Source organism: Festucalex cinctus, chromosome 2 (assembly GCF_051991245.1).
Source record: "Festucalex cinctus isolate MCC-2025b chromosome 2, RoL_Fcin_1.0, whole genome shotgun sequence".
Classification (NCBI taxonomy): Eukaryota; Metazoa; Chordata; class Actinopteri; order Syngnathiformes; family Syngnathidae; genus Festucalex; species Festucalex cinctus.
The window spans coordinates 9682043-9700769 of record NC_135412.1 but is presented as its reverse complement, the minus strand read 5'-3'; the positions used below and the strand labels follow the sequence as shown (position 1 = coordinate 9700769).

The following is an 18727-nucleotide window of genomic DNA, read 5'->3' as shown; positions in this document are numbered from 1 at the left end:
CATTTTCGCTATCCTTCAATGGTATTCGGGGGGGTGCATTTTGTTTTTTAATACTTCAGGAAAACAAGAAAAAAATAAAAATAAACGACCAGAAGAAGTTGCCCCTTTGCCCACTACCATCACATGAATTACAGAATCTACACAAAAACAGTTTATAGCAAGCAGCCGACAGTGTGTGAGTTTTCTTTCTTTTGGTATTCTGCTATTCTATGTTAGAGAACAATGACAAATGTAAAAATTACCAAGTTTAAAAAAAAAAATGTGAATGCTTAGCTACCTAGTAGCTAAGAATAAGAGGGTACTACATACTGTAGTACATGCTACTTCACCATTTACAGCAACCACAATTCCTTTTTCAGTTACACTCCATGTAAACTAATTTATTGTTGGATACATAACCACCGAGATCCCACCCTTTTTGGATACTCAGAGAAAAATATTTTAGTCATTAGAAAAAAACAGGGTAGGGGGAAGGTCACAATTTGACACCCCAACTCCGCCTTATCGGCACTACATTTCAAGCATTGCCCCCCTAAAAATCTAGAGAATACTAACCAATTCTTTCATGCTAGAGTTCATCTAATGTTTTCTTTCATGCTTTTAAAAAGGGTTAAAAGACCTGCAAGGTTTTGAATGCAAATACCCCAGAAGCAGTTTGTGCATAAGAAAAACAAATGGAGGATATCCAGTCCACTGAATAAGTTGTGGTTATCTTTAACTGCTGTCGCGCTCAAAACAATTTAACACCAACTGTTAAGTATATTTATTTGCAAAACATACAGTAGTTGCAGTAATTTACAAGTTTGAACCAAGACAACAAAAACAATTGAAATAGCTTTATTGATGTGCAAGCGGATCCTTGGTTTACGACAGTACTATCAACATATGACATTTTGAGGTTGCTTAAGAATATGTGGCACAAGGCTCACTTTTACTTACGTCTTCCTTAATTTTTTGTAATTGTATTGCTTCATATTTATTACCTACAAATGTATTTGATACACATATCTAATGATCATTTCACAACTGTATTAGCACAGATTAGTGATATAGACGACAGTGTGTGCTGACAAGTACAAATTTAGGTTATTATGTTGCAGTCATAAACATAGGATCCCCACATACATTCATGGCAGTCTACCAAAGTATCTAACAGGGTACTTAAATAAAATCAACAAAAATGCTGCATGACAGTTATGGCCTCATCTCATTCAAGACCAAGCAGCTCGACATCAAAGATCAGGGTGGCATTGGGGGGGATGAGGCCCGGGTGGCCTTTGGTTCCATAAGCGTAGTCAGGCGAGCATGTCAGCTTGGCTCGCTGACCCACGCTCATCTGGAAGTGGAGAGGAAGAAACTTCATTTTAAAAAAAACAACCCACAAACAAAAACAGAGGACTTTTAAAATTGTGTTCTTGATGTTACATGAAGCTGCTGTCAAAAAGCAATGGGACCAGATAAATAATGATGATTCGTAGATAGGTGATGGAATTGTTTTTGGTGTTTTGTGGTGTGTATGAATTTGATGTTTAGTCAACTTATTTATTTATTTATTTATTCACTCGCCTACTTAGTAATTTACTGATGTAAAATGTATTTACTTGTAAAAACAAACAAACAAACAAACTTGTATACGTACTTCAAAATGTTTGTTTTGTTCTTGTTTTGTTGTTTTGTTACCTTATTGTGTACTGCACAAACGATATTTATGTTTATGTACAGCACTTATGTATACAGCAATGCCTGTTCTTAAAGCGCTTTATAAATAAAGTTGAGTTGAGTGTAAAACCAGTAAATAAAAACAGACTACAATCATGTGCAAATTATTTTCAACCTACACTGTAAAAAAAAATAACTGTAATATAACAGGATTTTCCTTTTTATTTTATTTTTTTTTCTGTATTTTAAAAATATAATTTACTAAAATAAACTTTGATTTTACATGTCAAATGTAAAGTACCATGAAATCACTGTAACTGTAAAAACACAATATTTCCGTTCTTATAAAAAAAAAAAAAAAAAAAAAAAACAGCCCATTAGAAATTCATACCGTATATTGATTGTTAAAATACGTTCACAAATGCCTCGTAATTTCACAAATATTTGTCTGTTATTTAATGGAATAAAATGTAAAATTCAACTTTAAAACCCTAAAAAAAAATATATATATATATATATATATTTACTGAGAAATTAGGAGCAAAAAAAATCCTAATTTTACTATAATTTCTTTGTGAATCAACAATATTATAAAAGTACAATTTCTGTAACGTTCTACAGATACTAACCTTCATTGTATTAACATTTATTTTGAAATTACATCTAATGAGATATACACTGTTAAAAAAACAAAATGGTTTAAAAAAAACAAACAAAAACGTATTATATTATTATTATTATTATTATTATTATTATTATTATTATTATTATAGTAATTTTCCAGCTGCTCGGGCGCCAGGAATACTGTGAAATAACAGAAAATTACAACCCCCCCATCAATATACTGTTATATATTTGTTAAAATTACAGTTAAAATCTGTAATTTAATTATTGGGGGGGGGGGAGGCATTTTTTTTACAAGAAAGTAATTTTGTATTATTTCATAGTGTTTTTCTGATGCTCCAGCTGCCAGAAAAGTACCGTTATTTTTTTTTAGGAAAGTCATTTTCTGTTATTTCGCAATACTTTTCTGGTGCCCCAGCTGCTGGAAAATTACTGGGGTTTTTTTGTTTTTTTTTAAACAGTGTACTGTATATAAACTGTATATACACATTATTACAAAGACAAGATATTTAATGTTCAAACTTTTGTTTTTCTTGCAAATATTTTCTCATTTTGAATTTGATGCCTGCAACAAAAGCTGGAACAAATGCTGAGGTTTGTAACTGTCCTTTTAGCAGCCCTAATGGCGTCTGCCTACGCATGACGGCTGTTTGGTTGCATGGATTCTTTTTGTCTTGCAGCACTGGAAAGCACATGGAAAAGTGTTGTACCGTATGCCATACAAGTTTCACATGAACATGCATTAGTGTATACCTCTTGGTAAACTCAGTTTGTGATTCATTAACCCGCATCTCACCTGCGCCACGCCCTCATCCCAGCCCTGTATGACCTCTTGCATGCCCATTCGGAACCTCAAGGGCTTGGACCTGTCACGAGAAGAGTCAAACTTGCGTCCGTCTGTGAAGAGGCCTGCAAATACGAAGAGTTATAAAACACGCCGCTTTCCATTGCAGCTGTCTACACAACGTGTATTAGACACGGTTTTCATCTCCTCGACGCATCCAGCAATGAATCTAATGCAGATAAGTTTGCTACTTTCACATGAACTCTGTTGAGCTTCATTGTGGGTGTTTACATTCACAACCAGTCACTCGTGAGTTAGAATATCCTGTTTCATGCTAAATTTCAAGGTTGCTTTTGTTTTCCTGAAAACGCACAGGAACCACACAGGATATGATGTCATCTGTGTTATGTAAAAAAATAAAAATAAAAAAATAAAGGAAAGGAAGGAAAAGGCTTTTTGGTTTTGGACGATTATTCTGGAGCCCAAAATGGCAAAGGAAGCACAAACTGGGCCATGTTACATCATCTTAAAGCAAAGAGGAGCTTGTGTTGTAGTGGGAGGAGGTGAGAACGCTAGCCCAGTTCTGGCAAGCTAGAACAGTTGCAAACAAATGCTGTACATTATTTACACAATGAGAACAACTAAACAAACCAGTCATATAAATTCACCACTAATTGTGCTCAAATTTGCCAGGAATTGAAATACATGATGAATAAAGGCATTTTAATAGTGGAAGTGAACCTGCCAAAAATTTTATTCCAAAACAAGGAGCAACAATAAGGGTTTAAGAAGAAAAAAACAACTGATAAGTGAAGAGACTACATACCGGGACTTATAAGTAAGCAGCTCCAGCATCATGATTTGGTTTTCTTTCATATTAATCAGAGGCAGATGGGGCAGGTCATTTGTAGATATGGTTAGAACTAGAAATGTGTAGGTCTTTTTAATGTTTATAATTTACTTTACAATTACGAATTATTTAATGAGTTACAAAAAATTAATGTCTGTACAAAACCTATACAAATATATTTGCTATTTTTTTATGTTATTTGAAATAAAACAATAATTTAGGGACCTAATGGAAAAAAAATACATATTAACCAATTTTAGGGGGTAAAAAATTAAATTATTGGAGCCAACATTACCGCACTATTGATCATGTAAAGGTTTGTTAAACCACATAAAACAGTGAGCCAAATATGGCTGCCATGTAAGGCCATAGTAGGCATACTAGGCAAAAGGCCTGTCCTTCCTGGTCAGATCCAAAACTACCTTTTCAATAATCTACATTCACTTGTGCATAATTTATGATAAGAAATATGTAAATCTTACTCTTACATACATACTGTAGAAATACACATATTTGCAGTGGAGTAAATGGACACTTATATAGAGTAGTAATAAAAATAAAAATAAATGAAAAAAAAAAAAAAAAAAAAAAAAAGAGTAATTCATGCCCCTTTTAACTGTCTCGATTTAAACTTCAACATACCGTAGTTACTTGGCACTAAGACTGGATTTTTGGCTATTAAGTAGAGCTTTAGTGCCATCATCTGGTATCAGTGTTCCAGAGTAGAGAGCAAAAAAATAATAATAATAATAATAAGCAATTAGGCAAGTTTTTAGTTAATAATGGCATGCAGGTTCCAAATTAAATATTCAAAAATTACTTACCGACATAATGCACCACACAGGTCTGCCCCTTTTTAGGGAAAGTTCTTCCTGTGGAGGATGCAAAGGAATAGTAATGTAATTCATTTGACAGGAGTGATGCACTTTCACCCATTTGTTAAATAATAAAATCATTTTAAAAAGAAAGAAAGAAAAAGCGAACTTAGCTTTACCGTCGCCGGGAATGATGGTTTCTATTTCCACTCCCATGTCCTGGCCGCCTGATAGTATCGATCCTTACCAGGCAACACCAGCAACCACCAGTGTGTGTTTCCTTTCAGTGGTTGTACTCAGACTGCACTGCAGTCTGTCTTTTCAAGCAGCCTTCACTTGTCTGCGTGGACAGCAACTTGTCAAGTTCATGTTGCACCTCCTTTCCGGTCCCATTCTCCAAAGTAAAGGCTTTTTTGAAAAGGCGCGGGGTGGGGGGCTCATTAGTTTCACGATAAGGGTAGTCCTTACAAATCTTCGAGGATGTTGGTTAATCTGATTTGTTTATGTTTCTTGAGCACCCACTCCAAGGACTCCAAAAAGCTTGCTCTGTGCCTGTCACAGTGGGCAACTCCAGAGTGGAATAAGAGTCCATGCAGCCACTTTCAGGAAATCTCGTGTAGCCCAAACCGTATGTCGAGATTCTTGACCTTGCACATCAGCTCAGGTCTCGTCCCTACAGCCAGTTTCTGTAGCCGGGGATTGGACTGCCTCGGCCCCTGCCTTCGGCTGCCACCACCTGACCTTTATGGCGGTGAGCCCATGGGTAGATGAAGAATATTTGTACAATTCTATTTAATTATGAATTACTGTAGAAAATATTTATTTTAAAAATGAGAATGCATATATGTTTTTTTGTTATAAACGAACTATTTTACATCTACAGTTATATTGACCTGGCCCATAGGCTATGTCTTATTTTTATTTATTTTTATTTATTTTTAAGAATCAAATACAGCATTGTATTGGCCTTGAGCATGAACGTTTGCCCTCATGTAACATTTCCATCTAGGAAATTCCTTTTTTTGTATTTTGTATGACTCACCTAGCTGTAGATTTACAGCTCAATAGTTTATGTAGGTGTCGTGCTGAGGACTCCATACAAGAGCGGATTTTGTATTGGTGTGGGCATGTTAGTGCATAGTTTACGTGGGTGACGTTTAGTGCGCATGTCCATAAATAAAAACGCTGATGTTAGATGTCAGTTAATGGGGTATATGCCACGGAAGAGGCGGGACGTGATTTTGCACATCAGTTTGGTTCCGGTGTTCTGTGTCCTACACGTCGCAAACCGAACCGGAACCAAACTGATATGGAAAAACAGTCCCGCCTCTTTCGTGGCATATACCCCATTGAAAGCAGAACTTCATAAAAACACACGGCATTACTACAAACATAGCACGAAGGCCAGAATATACACACTAAAGCTTTGAGAAATACAAAAGCCTTTCCTGTCTGTATTCTATTCTCACACTCTTCTCTTGACACCCCTTCGGCTGCTGTTGAAATAAGTGTTGCCAAAAAACAAAACACACACAGATTTAATCCTCACCTCCTTGTGGTCTCTTGTGACATCCTGCCTGGCAGTGGTTGGGGGTGTATACATATTGTCTTTTTTTTCAGCTTCTTAAATGTTTTGATTAAAATACAAATTACAGGAGGATGTTCCACTGTAACTTTGTACTTTTGACTACATTTTTAAACAGTTAAAGACTTACCCGACTTCCAAATAATTTAGCAACATGTACTGTAAACATAAACATATAGGCTACCGGTAGTTGGGCTGGCCTCAAATTAAAAACTCATTTTGATTTTTTTCCCCCCACAAAAATCTGATTTCCAAAGTTTAACTGAAAAGGCAAAGGACACTGACATCAAAACGATTGCACCCCACCCATAACTTTAATTTCTTTGGTTATCTAACAAGTTTTGAAACTGTTTGTTCCAGCATTAACTTCAATAGAAAAAAATAAAAACAAAAACTTTGGTGTATATATATATATATATATGTCCATCCATCCATCCATTTTCTTGACCGCTTATTCCTCACAAGGGTCGCGGGGGCTGCTGGCGCCTATCTCAGCTGACTCTGGGCAGTAGGCGGGGGGGACACCCTGGACTGGTTGCCAACCAATCGCAGGGCACACAGAGACGAACAACCATCCACACTCACACGCACACCTAGGGACAATTCGGAGCGCCCAATTAACCTGCCATGCATGTCTTTGGAATGTGGGAGGAGACCGGAGTACCCGGAGACCTCAGAACTGGGAAGCGGACGTGCTAACCACTCGACTACCGTGCCGCCCTTTTATATATATATATATATATATATATATATATATATATATACACATATACATATATATATATATATATATATATATAAATAAATAAAAGAAACCTTTCATCAAAATGTATAACGGAACGATTTTAATTTTGAACAATTTAATGTGACAAAATGAGATGCTAAACTGCATGGCCTGTTTGAACCAAGAGTAACAACAAACCCCTTCCAGTTTGTCTATGTAGCGTAGTACTAGTTAGGTATGGGGACCTTGGTGAAATATTTGGAGGTTGGAAGCACGTATCTCAGTTCAAGTTTCCAACATGTCGATAAATGAAAGCTCTTGCAACCATTTGTTTGGGAAAGTTGGGCTCAATTCAATTTACGCTGTGACTGCAGAGTGACAGACGCATCGGTCTAGCTAAATAGCATGTGTAATGTCAGGAAAGAAGCCAGAATATAAAAAAAAAAAAAAAAAAAAAAAAAAAAAAGCAGAAGATTGTTCTAAATTAGCTTGGCTGTTTGTCTTTTTCTAAAATAAAAGCTAGGCCAGTAATAGTTTTGAAAGGACCATAAAGTGCAACAAAACAATTATATCTAAGTTGCTACTGCCTGGCATATCAAGATGAACCCAAAATGTAGTTTGGCATTTATTTCAATAGTCTCACTGACAACTTCCAGACATTTCCAAGTATTTCCCAAAAATATGGAAAACACAAGACAAATCTCTTTACACATTTGACCATAAAATGAATTTATTTTCTCAGAGGTCCAAACGTATTCCCATGTTGCCCCAGGATGCATAGAAGATGTCCACCATCCACAGCTACAACCAGTGTTTACAATCTATATCAGGTACTCTTGTTACTCAATAATCAGTTTATATTCATAACAAAACAATAACTATTGGTGATGCCACTCGAAAACAAAATCCTGCAGTCTCACTGGGATATTCATCATACACTGTAACTCAAAAACAGAAAATAAGGATTTGGAGAATTAACGCTGAATTCGAACCAAAATGGACTTTGTTGTGGTTTGTTGGTTTGTTCTACTTAAGCAATGGGAACCACAATATAGGCTTATGTAGACTTGAGAAATAACTGTGACAGTGGCGGGCACCATGTAGATGATGTCGAGGCTAGAAAACTGGCAATATCTCTTCTTCATCGTCATCATGGACGAGCGATCAATGCTAGGGATAATAATTCTTTTTAGAAAACAAAAATGAGAAATTAAGAGGTCCAAACAGAAGTCTGTGTTGTCTCCTCCTCCTCAGGGAGGGAGGGAGGGGCAGCAGGTTTCAAAGGGGGGGAGTGGGGGGTTAGGTGGCTGCTGGTCTTCACTTCCACCCTCATTGTAGCCGCTGCACAATGACAGCGTTGAGGAGGTTGGCCTGCTGAAGCGTCTGGCTCTCGTCCGACAGCTCCTTGTTGGGGAAGGTGGTCATCAGGATGAACTCTCTGGCGGCCATGGTGGGCCGGGCCGCCACCACAAACTGCCGCAGGTCCGACACTCTGGTGGGTGCAGAGAAGCTCGGTATCAGAAAAGTGACACCATCAAATCTGATGTCAGTAGTGCCAGTGAGTATCAATTACTTCCGATTAGGGGTGTGCAAAAAATTAAAAAAAATAAATAAATATATAAAAAATGCAATTCTCATTTAGAATGATTCAGAATCTTTTTTAAATGTCCCAAAATCCATTTTATTTAAATTATTTTATACTGTCTTGCCCTTGTTTGAGTGTGCCTTTATTGGGAGCACTGTTCATGTTATACACGATTTGGTCACTTAGGGGCAGTGTGGTTCCGCGCATTCTGATAGACTTAAAATTGTAGCCACATTAGAGAGTAGAAGAAAAGTCCCGATCAAATAATGCCAATAAAAGTTTGTTTTTTCGCAGCATAGGAAGAGCATATAGTGGTGAGTAATGTTAAGATGTTTCTCTGTATGCATTCCAGAAGCGTTTTGTATGAATAGCTGTTCTTTTGAGCGATAAAAGTGCCGCTAGTAGCGCGCTAATTAGCGTTAGCGAGTCAATGGCACTTTCCATTGTGCGTTAGCTTTGAGCTAGCTACCATCATTTGCATTTAACTGTGTACTGTGTGCAATTTTCTTCATTTTGCGTGTCATTATTTACAGTTAATTTCAACTGGAGTGTAATAGCATTGTTAGTTTGAGTTCATGTTGCTTGCGGGACTGATTACAGTGAGGGAACACACTACTGGACATTTTAAAAAATGTCATTTAAAAGACACTTTAACATCTCTATTTGTCCATTCTGTCTTGCAAAGCAGACTGGAGTAGATCATGACAAATCGTTGCACATCTATAAATTGAAGTTGAAATCATTTTCAATCAAGCTTCTGAATCGAATTGCAGACCCACAAATCAGAATTTTGTGTGCCAAGGTTGTTTTGATGATCTCTGCAGTACCTGTGGGTATGGTTGAATTTTTGAATCAGCCTGCCACCGTCTGCCAGTCGGATCTGAATGTTGGTGACGGGCTGGGAGGTGTCCAGGCTCACTGAGGCGCTGGCCTGGGCTTCGTTGGCCGCCTGGTCCTGCTGAGAAGGTGCGGGACCTGAAACCAGCTCTGGGGCGGCGCTGGGAGAAGAAAACGTGCACACACAAAAAAAAACCATCAGCACCATGGCGCAAGAATGAATGATAATTCATTCTTTCCATTTTCAACTGGCAAGCAAAAATGAAACACTAAAGGGCCGTGCAATTAATCGAAATTCAATTACAATCTCAATTATTACACTCCATAATTATAAAATCAGCATAAAATAAAAAAAAGATTGATGCTAATTTTTGAGTTGTTTAAAATTTATACATCTACATCTTTTTTAAAATTTAAAATAACAGAATAAATTGTTTCATCCAAAAAGAACTTGCACAATTAGTGTTTAAAAGAATTTTATTTGTCTTAATATTTTTTACGTTTAAACATTTTATTGTTTTGTACCAAAAAATAAATGATCGTCCTAATCATGATTTCGATTATTCCCAAAATAATCGTTAATATTTTCTTCATAATTGAGCTGCCCTGTGTTATTTTTATTCTTCACATTTTAATTAAAAAAACAACAACAACAACAAAAAAATACAAAATAGAAAGCTAATTCTACTTTGAGATGAACCCGAACTAGGTTAGATGAAAGTGTGATAGTTGTTGGGATTATTACTTTGCATCGGGGAATTAAGCTGTCCATACTTATACTTGGCTTGTATGAGTGAGTGAAATGAAGATTACATCCTTCTTTTATTAGGAAGATAGTGTGTAAATCTCTTTTCTAAATATGCATCATGGCAGTGTAGGTTGAGCAAGTTTTGGCATTTAAATAAAGTTTCCGCTCCACTAATACTAAATAAAAATTGAAGAAGAAGAAAGAAAAAAAAAAAAAAGATATGAATGAAACCGTAACACAAATACTCCTAATTCTCACCTTCCTAGTTTTTGTCCCTCTCCTCCAAAGGCTCTGAATACCAATTTCGGTTTGGTGAAGTCCTCGTCTCTGTGGTCCTCCATGTCCAGGTTGACCTGGCCCCCGCGTGACCGCTGCCTCAGCTCTAAAGGAATCTCCCTGCGGCATGACAATGACGTTCGTCAAGGTGGAGCAGCATTCTGTGCGCGTGTCTTGTACCAACTTGCGACAATGTGTCACAACCAACACGTGTCACTTTCATTCAAGGCGTCTTCCGAGTGACTAATTACCCTCTGCGGATTGCCTCGAGGAAGTGAGCGTTGCCAGGATCGCTGTAGTTTCGGAGTTCGCCGTCATCCAGACTGAAACCTGTCTTCCACAGTTTCAGCACCACGTGTACCTAACATGGAAAAAACAAACACAATTAAGACGCAATGAAAATAAATGACTTATTGCATTTGAGAACATACGGAGACAAGCGTGTTTATTATACTCTGAAATGTACCGGTGTCTGTACCAGATGTGAAGAGGCTAAAATTGTTCATTTACAATTGTTCAATAAAGTTACATGGAAAAAAAAATTGACGGTTGACGTCAAAAGATTGATAAGAAAATATTTAAGATGTCATTTAAGTAACAAAATGTATGGATTAAAATTGTAAAAACGTAAATAAATTTAAGAATATAAAAACATGATATTTTTAAGATTGAAGAAATAATAAAATAGATTGAAGCGGCTTCGCGCTGTCCGCTGACGTCAGTATAGCGGCGCTAAAGAAATGCGTGATTCAGATGTGTTCACTTTGGTTTGATTCCTTTTTTTAGCTGTTCACAAAAAAAGTCTTAATGGTAATAGGAACACATTAACAATCTAAACTGACAATATTTGTCACATCTCAGGCAATTCATTTGTGTAATTTATTCAATCTATTTTGCTTTTATATTCTTACGTTTATTTACGTTTTTACTAGGGCTGGGAATCTTTGACTGTCTCACGATTCGATTCGATTAAAATTTTTGGGTCTACGATTTGATTCAGAATCGATTTTTGATTCTCGATTCAAACTATTTTCGATTCAAAATGATTTGATTGACAAATGATTTCTGCTTCAATTTACAGATATGCACAACATTGTCATGATCTACTCCAGTCTACTTTGCAAGACAAAATGACAAATAGAGACATGAAAGTGTGTGTTTTTTTGTTTTTTTTTAAACATTTATTAATTTTGTATTGAAAGTGCCTTTTTTTCCCACAAAACAACATGCGGGCTACAACTGCCTTTTTCCCTTCTTCTTCATTTCTAATTTAAATAAAATCTGTATAAATAAGAAATTAAAAAATTTTGTGTTGGTAAAAAATGGCTTTTGGGGAAGATTTTAGTGTGATCAACCTGTAAAACAAATCTGGTCTAAAGACTTCTACAAATTAGAGTACAAGAGTATGATTTCTCAGCAGACTGAGGGAACTCTTCTTGGTGCAAGACCCATGACTTGCAACTGAGACCAATCACAGTGGTGCCTACTCACGTCCTGTTGGGCGTTGGGATCGCGTCTCCCAGCAGAAACGTACGTCGACTCCTCCTCAGGAGCTGCTCCGAGCCTGTATCCACCTCCATCGAAGGCCTGCGACATGAAATGGTTTTTTTCTTTTCAGTTTGAAGGTTTCCATATTTAGTGTTTCCTTCATTTACTTTTGCTCTGCTGGATTCTCCTGCCCCTTTCCCACTGCGCTCCAGAGGGACAGCTCCGTGTTCCCTGGCCCCTTTGAACAGATCTTCCACCACATCGTTGGGACTCTTCTTTTTAGGAGGCCCGACAATTTGCTGCCCGCTACGTTCTGATCCGCCCGCAAAGAATCTGGTGAGAGGCACATTATAGATTACAAAACGACAAGCTAACAGCTGTAATTAGTCCACAAAGGTTAATTTGTTCAATTTTTTTTGGTAAAACAATGAACTGGAAAATTAACACACAACATCAATTCCATATTTTCAGACTGTAACGCACCGAAAGTATTTGCCAACCACAAAAAGAAAGTAGAAGAAGAAATGCAAGAAGTAGTGGCCATGGGATGGTATGGCATGGCATGGCGTATGTCGCCAAGACAACCATCAAAAGCATGGATGTGCTTGTCTGTCAGGAATGAAACAGAGCAAGTTCTCATGTTAGCTTCAAAGAACCTGCAAACGATTGTCAGTCACTAGGCAGAGACGAATTAAGAATTGGGGGTATGTATTTGCAAAGTTTTTGCACACAAACAAAGCCTAACCATCAGATACAGTACATTCATCTTTGGTTGCCCTTGAACTTGAAGGCATATTGTGTACAACAATCGACGTAGACGTTTAATTTGTTGACTGGTACTTTGTCCTGGTCTCCTATTATTTGTCCAGCTTTGCTGAGTGCCAAAGTTGGTTGCACATAACCCTGCTTGGGATGGGTAACGACGTTAGCATTTTTCTTTTTTGGGTACGGACCGAGTCTGCTCAGTACTAGCTAGCGTCGATTCACATGAACTCAAAACTGTACCTAAACAGATCCTTGGAAGTTGTGATTGTGCAAGTGGAGGAGGTGGCAATTTACCATGGCGCATTTGAACACAGCAGACAACGCACACCTCTGACGTCACCCACTCACACACGCTGAAAATACATTTTATGGATTAAATGCCTGACCTTTGACCTTCCTCTTCATCACTTTCTTCTTCTTCTGCTTCGGGCACTAAGTCTCTTAATGACGTCACCCGGTGCTGAGAGCTGGCGAAAAAGGTGGTGGGGGTAAGAGTTTTGTTACATCAAGCTACCAATACAAATTAGTGAACATGCACAATCAAAAACTGTATTGATTTACACGAAAGTTCAAACGCTCATCTCTGACTTAATGCCTGTATTTGACTCCTTTTGAACAACCATTTTAATGCATAATTTAAGTGACGGGCCGGGACGCTGATAAAGCATAAGAAACATCCTGCATGAATAGACAGCAAAAGTACACGTAAACAACTCCACAAGCAGCAACAACAACAGTGTACAATACGCAAGAAACTTTTGACTGATAGTGTAAATAAAACAAAATTTTGAACATTACATACCGATAAGTTGACCTGTGTGTTTATATTCTACACTGCACTCACAGTGGCACATATTTATACACATTTGGAAGTTTTCTATTTTTGATTGCAAGACATACAATTCTATGGTCCCTACCTTGGACCTGTGGATCTGGATACTGACAAGCCTCCTTCAGGGAGAGGCATTGCCACGATGTCATCATCAGTTCCATCCTCAAAGAAACTACCAAGTGCCAGCTGTAACAAAGCAAGGACGGAAAATCATTCAGTTACAAAATTAAGAGATCGAAGCCAATCACATAATTTTACGGTCTATTAAAATTAAAAGAAAAATAAGCCAACAATAAGTCCAGGAACGTAAAGAACTCATTTTGTATGTTTCTTCACAAAATTAACACTAAAAGTAAGAAGTAACTAGAGAGAATGTCCATGCTCAGAAACCACTATTTTGGTCAAAACTGTGTGGATTGAGACTGTGTATCGGCAACCCAATGATTGTGACTATGGTGCAAAAAAATAAAATATGATTGGCACATTCTACTCCCCTCATAATGCTAATATTTTTAGAGTAAATAATGCGCTTTTCAGTCCTTTCAACTCAAATTTATCAACTGTTGTTTTCCTATCGGCCAATGAGGCAGTTATGATTGTGCCTATTTGAAGTCTGCATAGCAAGTCGCCACATCAACTTCATTCGACCAGAAAAGGTAACGTTTTCTACTCGCCGAGCCAGTGTTGACGAAACTTGAAAGAATCTCGTGACGGTACTAGTTTCTCTTAGAGAGAAATGCAGTACTGTAATTAAAAAAAGGAAAAAATTACCCCCTCTATGTTTTGATGAGTGCACGATCGCCTCGGCTTTGTGACGTCATCTGCACTTTAATGTCTGGTAGCACAAAAAAGGGGATGACATTATGAGAATCCGTGTCTATTGCACCTATACTCCATATCTGTTTTTCAGCAGCCGCGCTGCTGAAGATTCGTTGCTATTGTCAGTCAGTGACTTGCATAAATGACCGGCAACACACGCTAACATTAGCTGGGCAGCTAGCTCACTCGTCGCAGTAATGTTGCCTGATCTGTTTATATCTCACAGAACACCGCTGCCGACTGCTCATCAGCGTAAAAACCGTACCTGCAAATTCCAACCAGCGGACTCCAAGAAGAAGCGGGCCCTCTCCTCGTCCACATCAGTAACAGCCACGAACTCCCGTATAGACTCCTCTTGGCTCGCCATTTTGGTTTGTTCGCTCAGCACCGCTTCCGCTTCCGGCTCGGAAACAAGCCACGAACGTCCGTTCCTATTTGGTTCCAATCCACGCGTCACAAACATAAATAATCGACTGACAAACAGGACGATGTTAATATTTTCATTAATAGTACTTAGCTTTTTATTTATTTATTTTTATTACAAGCAAATGTTTAGTGTGTTCTGTGCTGCAAGCATACGTTTGACCACGAGATGGTATTGTGTCCTCACATGACAATAACCTTCGTCTGGAAGTATCGTAATAGAGAATGTATTCGTTTCAATCAAAGGGTTGTGATAAATAGAGTCACTAGCCGGGACTGTGAAATAAGTGGTCTTGGTCCCAGTCCGTGCATTTAATTTGTCTTTGTCTTTGACATAGTATACTATGGAAATTGACTCTACTGTTTGTATACAAATAGATAATTCTCTGGAGTGCCTTTATGAAATTACCATGTTTTTTGTTTGTTTGTTTGTTTGTTTTTTATGTGCCTCTCTTTGAATTGCAACCAATCTAACAAAAATTGGACTTGCAATTGGGAAGAAGGCTGGTGTACTGTATTAGAACAGATCCAGATCAGTCAAGCCTTCTATTTCAAGTTGTGGCAAATCCACATCCCGAATGTAAAAACCCCCGGCCACAGTTTGGCCTTAGCCACAGGTGCTAGTTCACAGGTAAATGAGCCCCCGGACTGCGTTTACCCAAAGTACTTGTGGCTAAAGCCAAACTGTGGCAAGGTTTTCCTTTCTGGACCTGGATTTGCGACCTCTGTCTATCTATGGTTGTTTTTCTCAGGCTCCGAGGTTTCTAAAATCAAGTTAAGGGTACTAGATGGTGGCGGGGAGGCATAGTATGTTTTTCACAGATCTTTACCACCACCACTATCAGGTTTGTACGGAGCCCAGCCCCTAAGGCAGTGTTTCTCAATTCCGGTCCTCAGGCCCCCCTAGCCAGCCTGTTTTCCATGTCTCCCAATTGCAACGCAGGTGAGGATCGTTATCAGGCTTCTCCAGAGCTGGCTGATTAGCTGTCATTGGAATCAGCTGCATTGGGAGACATGGAAAACAGGCTGGCTAGGGGGGCCTGAGGACCGGAATTGAGAAACACTGCCCTAAGGTGACATGAAAAAAAAAACTTTGCGTTCCCTCGCAAAACATCTTTGCGTTCCCTCGCAATACCCTCGCAAAAAAACTTTCCGTTCTCTCGCAAAGATTGCGTTTCCTCGCAAAACAACTTTGCGGAACGTAATCTTTGCGAGAGAACGCAAAGTTGTTTTGCGAGGGAACGCAAAGTTTTTTTCACCTCCATGTCACCTTAGGTGCGCCGTAAACACTTCCGGGTCATCTTTCCTGTGACCAAAGGCGACGTGTAAACAAAAAAGTGGGAAAATACATGCCAGTCGCTTTGGGAAAGTTTTCTCACTGCTTTGTTTCATGTTTCCAAACGTTCCATCCTCGTCGCTTTTGGTCACATGGAAGATGACCAGGAAGTGTTTACGGCGCACCTAAGGTGACATGGTAGGTGAAAAAAACAACTTTGCGTTCCCTCGCTAAACATCTTTGAAGACAAGATGTTTGTTTTTTGTTTTTTTCCTACCATGTCACCTTAGGGGCTCGGTAGGTGTGTACTGACATTTAAAAAATAAAATAAAAATAATAATAATAAAAAAAAGACATAAAGTGATTTTTTTTAAATATATTTTTATTTTATTATCATTTTACAAATTCCCCTCTAAATTAATGCAGCATATGGATGGTATTAGAGTTTACATCTTATCCCTTCCCTTAATCTCATGCCATCCCATCTCATCTCCATTTTAGATAGGGTGCTTCTAAACAGCAATCTTCGCTAAGTCCACATTTTATCACACTTTATAATCCCCCTATCACTTTTTAAGTGTGAAACGTCTTTGACACATTAAAGGGAGTTAATTCCTCCTGGAAATTCTTTTTAATACTTCACAAGAGATCCAATCCAACACTCATAAAAAGGTGGCGGCTGCCTGGTAAGGTCTTCATGTCTCACTGTTCCCGAGTAAAGGTAATTACAGCCATCTTGTAGCGTCTATTTGAAATTCCACTTTCAGTTATGGAAGCAGAGCACACAACCAGCTTTAAATTGGGACAAGTCATCTAAGTGGCGGTCACTTTGAAGGAAATATACTGAAAAATCTAAGTATAGAAATAACATAAAAAAGAATAAATGTATGAAGAAATATGGACACATACAAAAAAAACAAAAAAAAACAGGCATCAAAAGAACTTCCATGACCACTTTTTCCTTACAAGGGTCTTGGGGCATAAAAAGAACTTAAAAAACATAAATGCAAAAAAAAACCAAAAAAAAAAAAAACCCTAATGTATTACAATGAGATTAAGCAACAGTTTTTATATTTTCTCCCTTCTTTTGGATAGTCTACCTTCAGGGTACACGTGGTGAGGCAATAGCACCCAGATACATGCCAATGAGGCAAAGATGCAAAAGCCATGAACAGTTCAAAGACAGGAACTGTCCATCAATAAAGCTGTTTAGCTTAGCATGAAAACGAGGCCTAGGGGAATAATAACATTGTGAGGCGACCTTATGTTCTCTTTTCCCAGGGTGGGCACTGGGCACAAGTTTTTGTGAGCTTTTCATTACCTTCATCTAAGACAGGAGTGCTCAAGTTCGGTCCTCGGTAGCCCCTATTCAGCCTGTTTTCCATGTTTCTCTCCACCAACACACCTGATTCACGATCAGGATCGTTATCAGGCTTCTGCTAAGCTTACTGATGAGCTGATCATTAGATTCAGCTGCGTTGAAGGAGGGAGACTTGGAAAACAGGCTGGATAGGTGCTCTTGGGTACCACTGGTCTAAGGTAACCTGAAGCTCTAGATATTGTATAAATCCTAGTTGTGCATCACAATATATTTTAATATGGTAGAAAAGTTAATTTATTGCAATAGTTCAATTCAATAGGTGCAACTCATTTAGATAGGAATAGGAAAATACTTTTCAGAAGGCCAATTCCTATACCTAATGTCTTAGTTTAAAATACCAACAAACCAAAATAATAAATAAAATCATGAAATATTTTACTGTATGTGCAGTGTCACAATATTTGAATGTATTGAGATGTACCTGTGTATGGTGTATAACTTAGTATTCATCATCACTCACCTTCGTGTGTCAACTTCCTTGCTCGGGTGTCGGTCAACATCGTATATCTTCTCAGCAATGCTTTCTGGGGGGTCAAGGCCTTGTGTTGCGTTAACTGCCAAGCTAAAGGTCAGCAGAGTCACAGACCATTGAATCTCAGCAGTGATTTAGGATGGTCGCTGTCGCTGGCTTCTAAAAAAAGACAACGATTTAACTTCACAAATACAATTGGCAGACTCGTGACATTTAGCCTTCATTCTGTCATTTCCTTGCAGTCGCGTAGCATTTTACCCTCATCTAATCGCCTGTCTATCTCTCTGTATATCAAACAAACAATTGATCATTGAAATTCTTGATCAGTGACATTGTTTGATGAGACATTTCTTTGTGTATGGACACCCCAGCCTCGGTATTCCCCCTGTGAAGGAATTTTAAAGCATCAGTCGCCAGCAAGAGCTCAGGTGAAGCTTTTGAGAACAATGACTGCCTAGAGGGCGACTGTTAACTTCATGCTCAGACCAACTCTAATTACAAACTGTCAGACACACAATACACAAAGACACGCAATACTAGGCCGCCTTACCTCATTCTTTCATGTGTCCAACACTTTGGGAAGCTGCTCAATGACGAGTGACTGGGGGACCAGCAAACTGAAATAACCATTTAGCTTATTACAGTTTTTCTTCGTCTCTCTGCGACTCAGATCAGAATAGAAATTTGCAAAACAATAAGTATTTTCTCAAATCCATTTGTATAAATAGCACAACATCCTGGATCATCAGCAAAAGCCATTTCTCCAAATCTTCATTAGCTTTAC

General features: G+C 38.2%; 2 protein-coding genes across 2 annotated transcripts; both read right to left on the bottom strand.

The window, feature by feature from the left end:
* Window positions 1-748: 748 nt before the first annotated feature.
* On the bottom strand, window positions 749-5102 carry LOC144014933 (peptidyl-prolyl cis-trans isomerase FKBP1A-like). The gene is made up of 4 exons (XM_077515229.1): window positions 4912-5102; window positions 4742-4789; window positions 3080-3192; window positions 749-1336 (listed from the first exon to the last, which is right to left on the bottom strand). The coding sequence occupies exons 1-4, from the start codon at window positions 4946-4948 to the stop codon at window positions 1208-1210; spliced, it is 327 nt and encodes a 108-aa protein (XP_077371355.1). The 5' UTR covers window positions 4949-5102; the 3' UTR covers window positions 749-1207.
* Window positions 5103-7753: 2651 nt separating this feature from the next.
* Window positions 7754-18513, bottom strand: nsfl1c (NSFL1 (p97) cofactor (p47)). Its single transcript, XM_077512723.1, has 11 exons — window positions 18494-18513; window positions 17932-18033; window positions 14657-14822; window positions 13658-13758; window positions 13127-13207; window positions 12143-12308; window positions 11979-12074; window positions 10739-10848; window positions 10470-10607; window positions 9454-9624; window positions 7754-8533 (listed from the first exon to the last, which is right to left on the bottom strand). Exons 1-11 carry the CDS (start codon window positions 18496-18498, stop codon window positions 8371-8373), a joined length of 1299 nt encoding a protein of 432 aa, XP_077368849.1. The 5' UTR covers window positions 18499-18513; the 3' UTR covers window positions 7754-8370.
* Window positions 18514-18727: the final 214 nt, after the last annotated feature.

Bases quoted from the DNA above. Each gene is read 5' to 3' on its own strand.
- LOC144014933 (XM_077515229.1), bottom strand. From the start codon at position 4,948: ATGGGAGTGGAAATAGAAACCATCATTCCCGGCGACG. The intron at 4,790-4,911 runs GTAAAGCTAAGT...CATCCTCCACAG, and splicing joins AACCATCATTCCCGGCGACG to GAAGAACTTTCCCTAAAAAG. The intron at 1,337-3,079 runs GTGAGATGCGGG...CTCCACTTCCAG, and splicing joins GGGATGAGGGCGTGGCGCAG to ATGAGCGTGGGTCAGCGAGC.
- nsfl1c (XM_077512723.1), bottom strand. The intron at 13,759-14,656 runs GTACGGTTTTTA...GCTTTGTTACAG, and splicing joins CCGCTGGTTGGAATTTGCAG to CTGGCACTTGGTAGTTTCTT. The intron at 9,625-10,469 runs GTGAGAATTAGG...TTCTTCTCCCAG, and splicing joins GAGGGACAAAAACTAGGAAG to CGCCGCCCCAGAGCTGGTTT.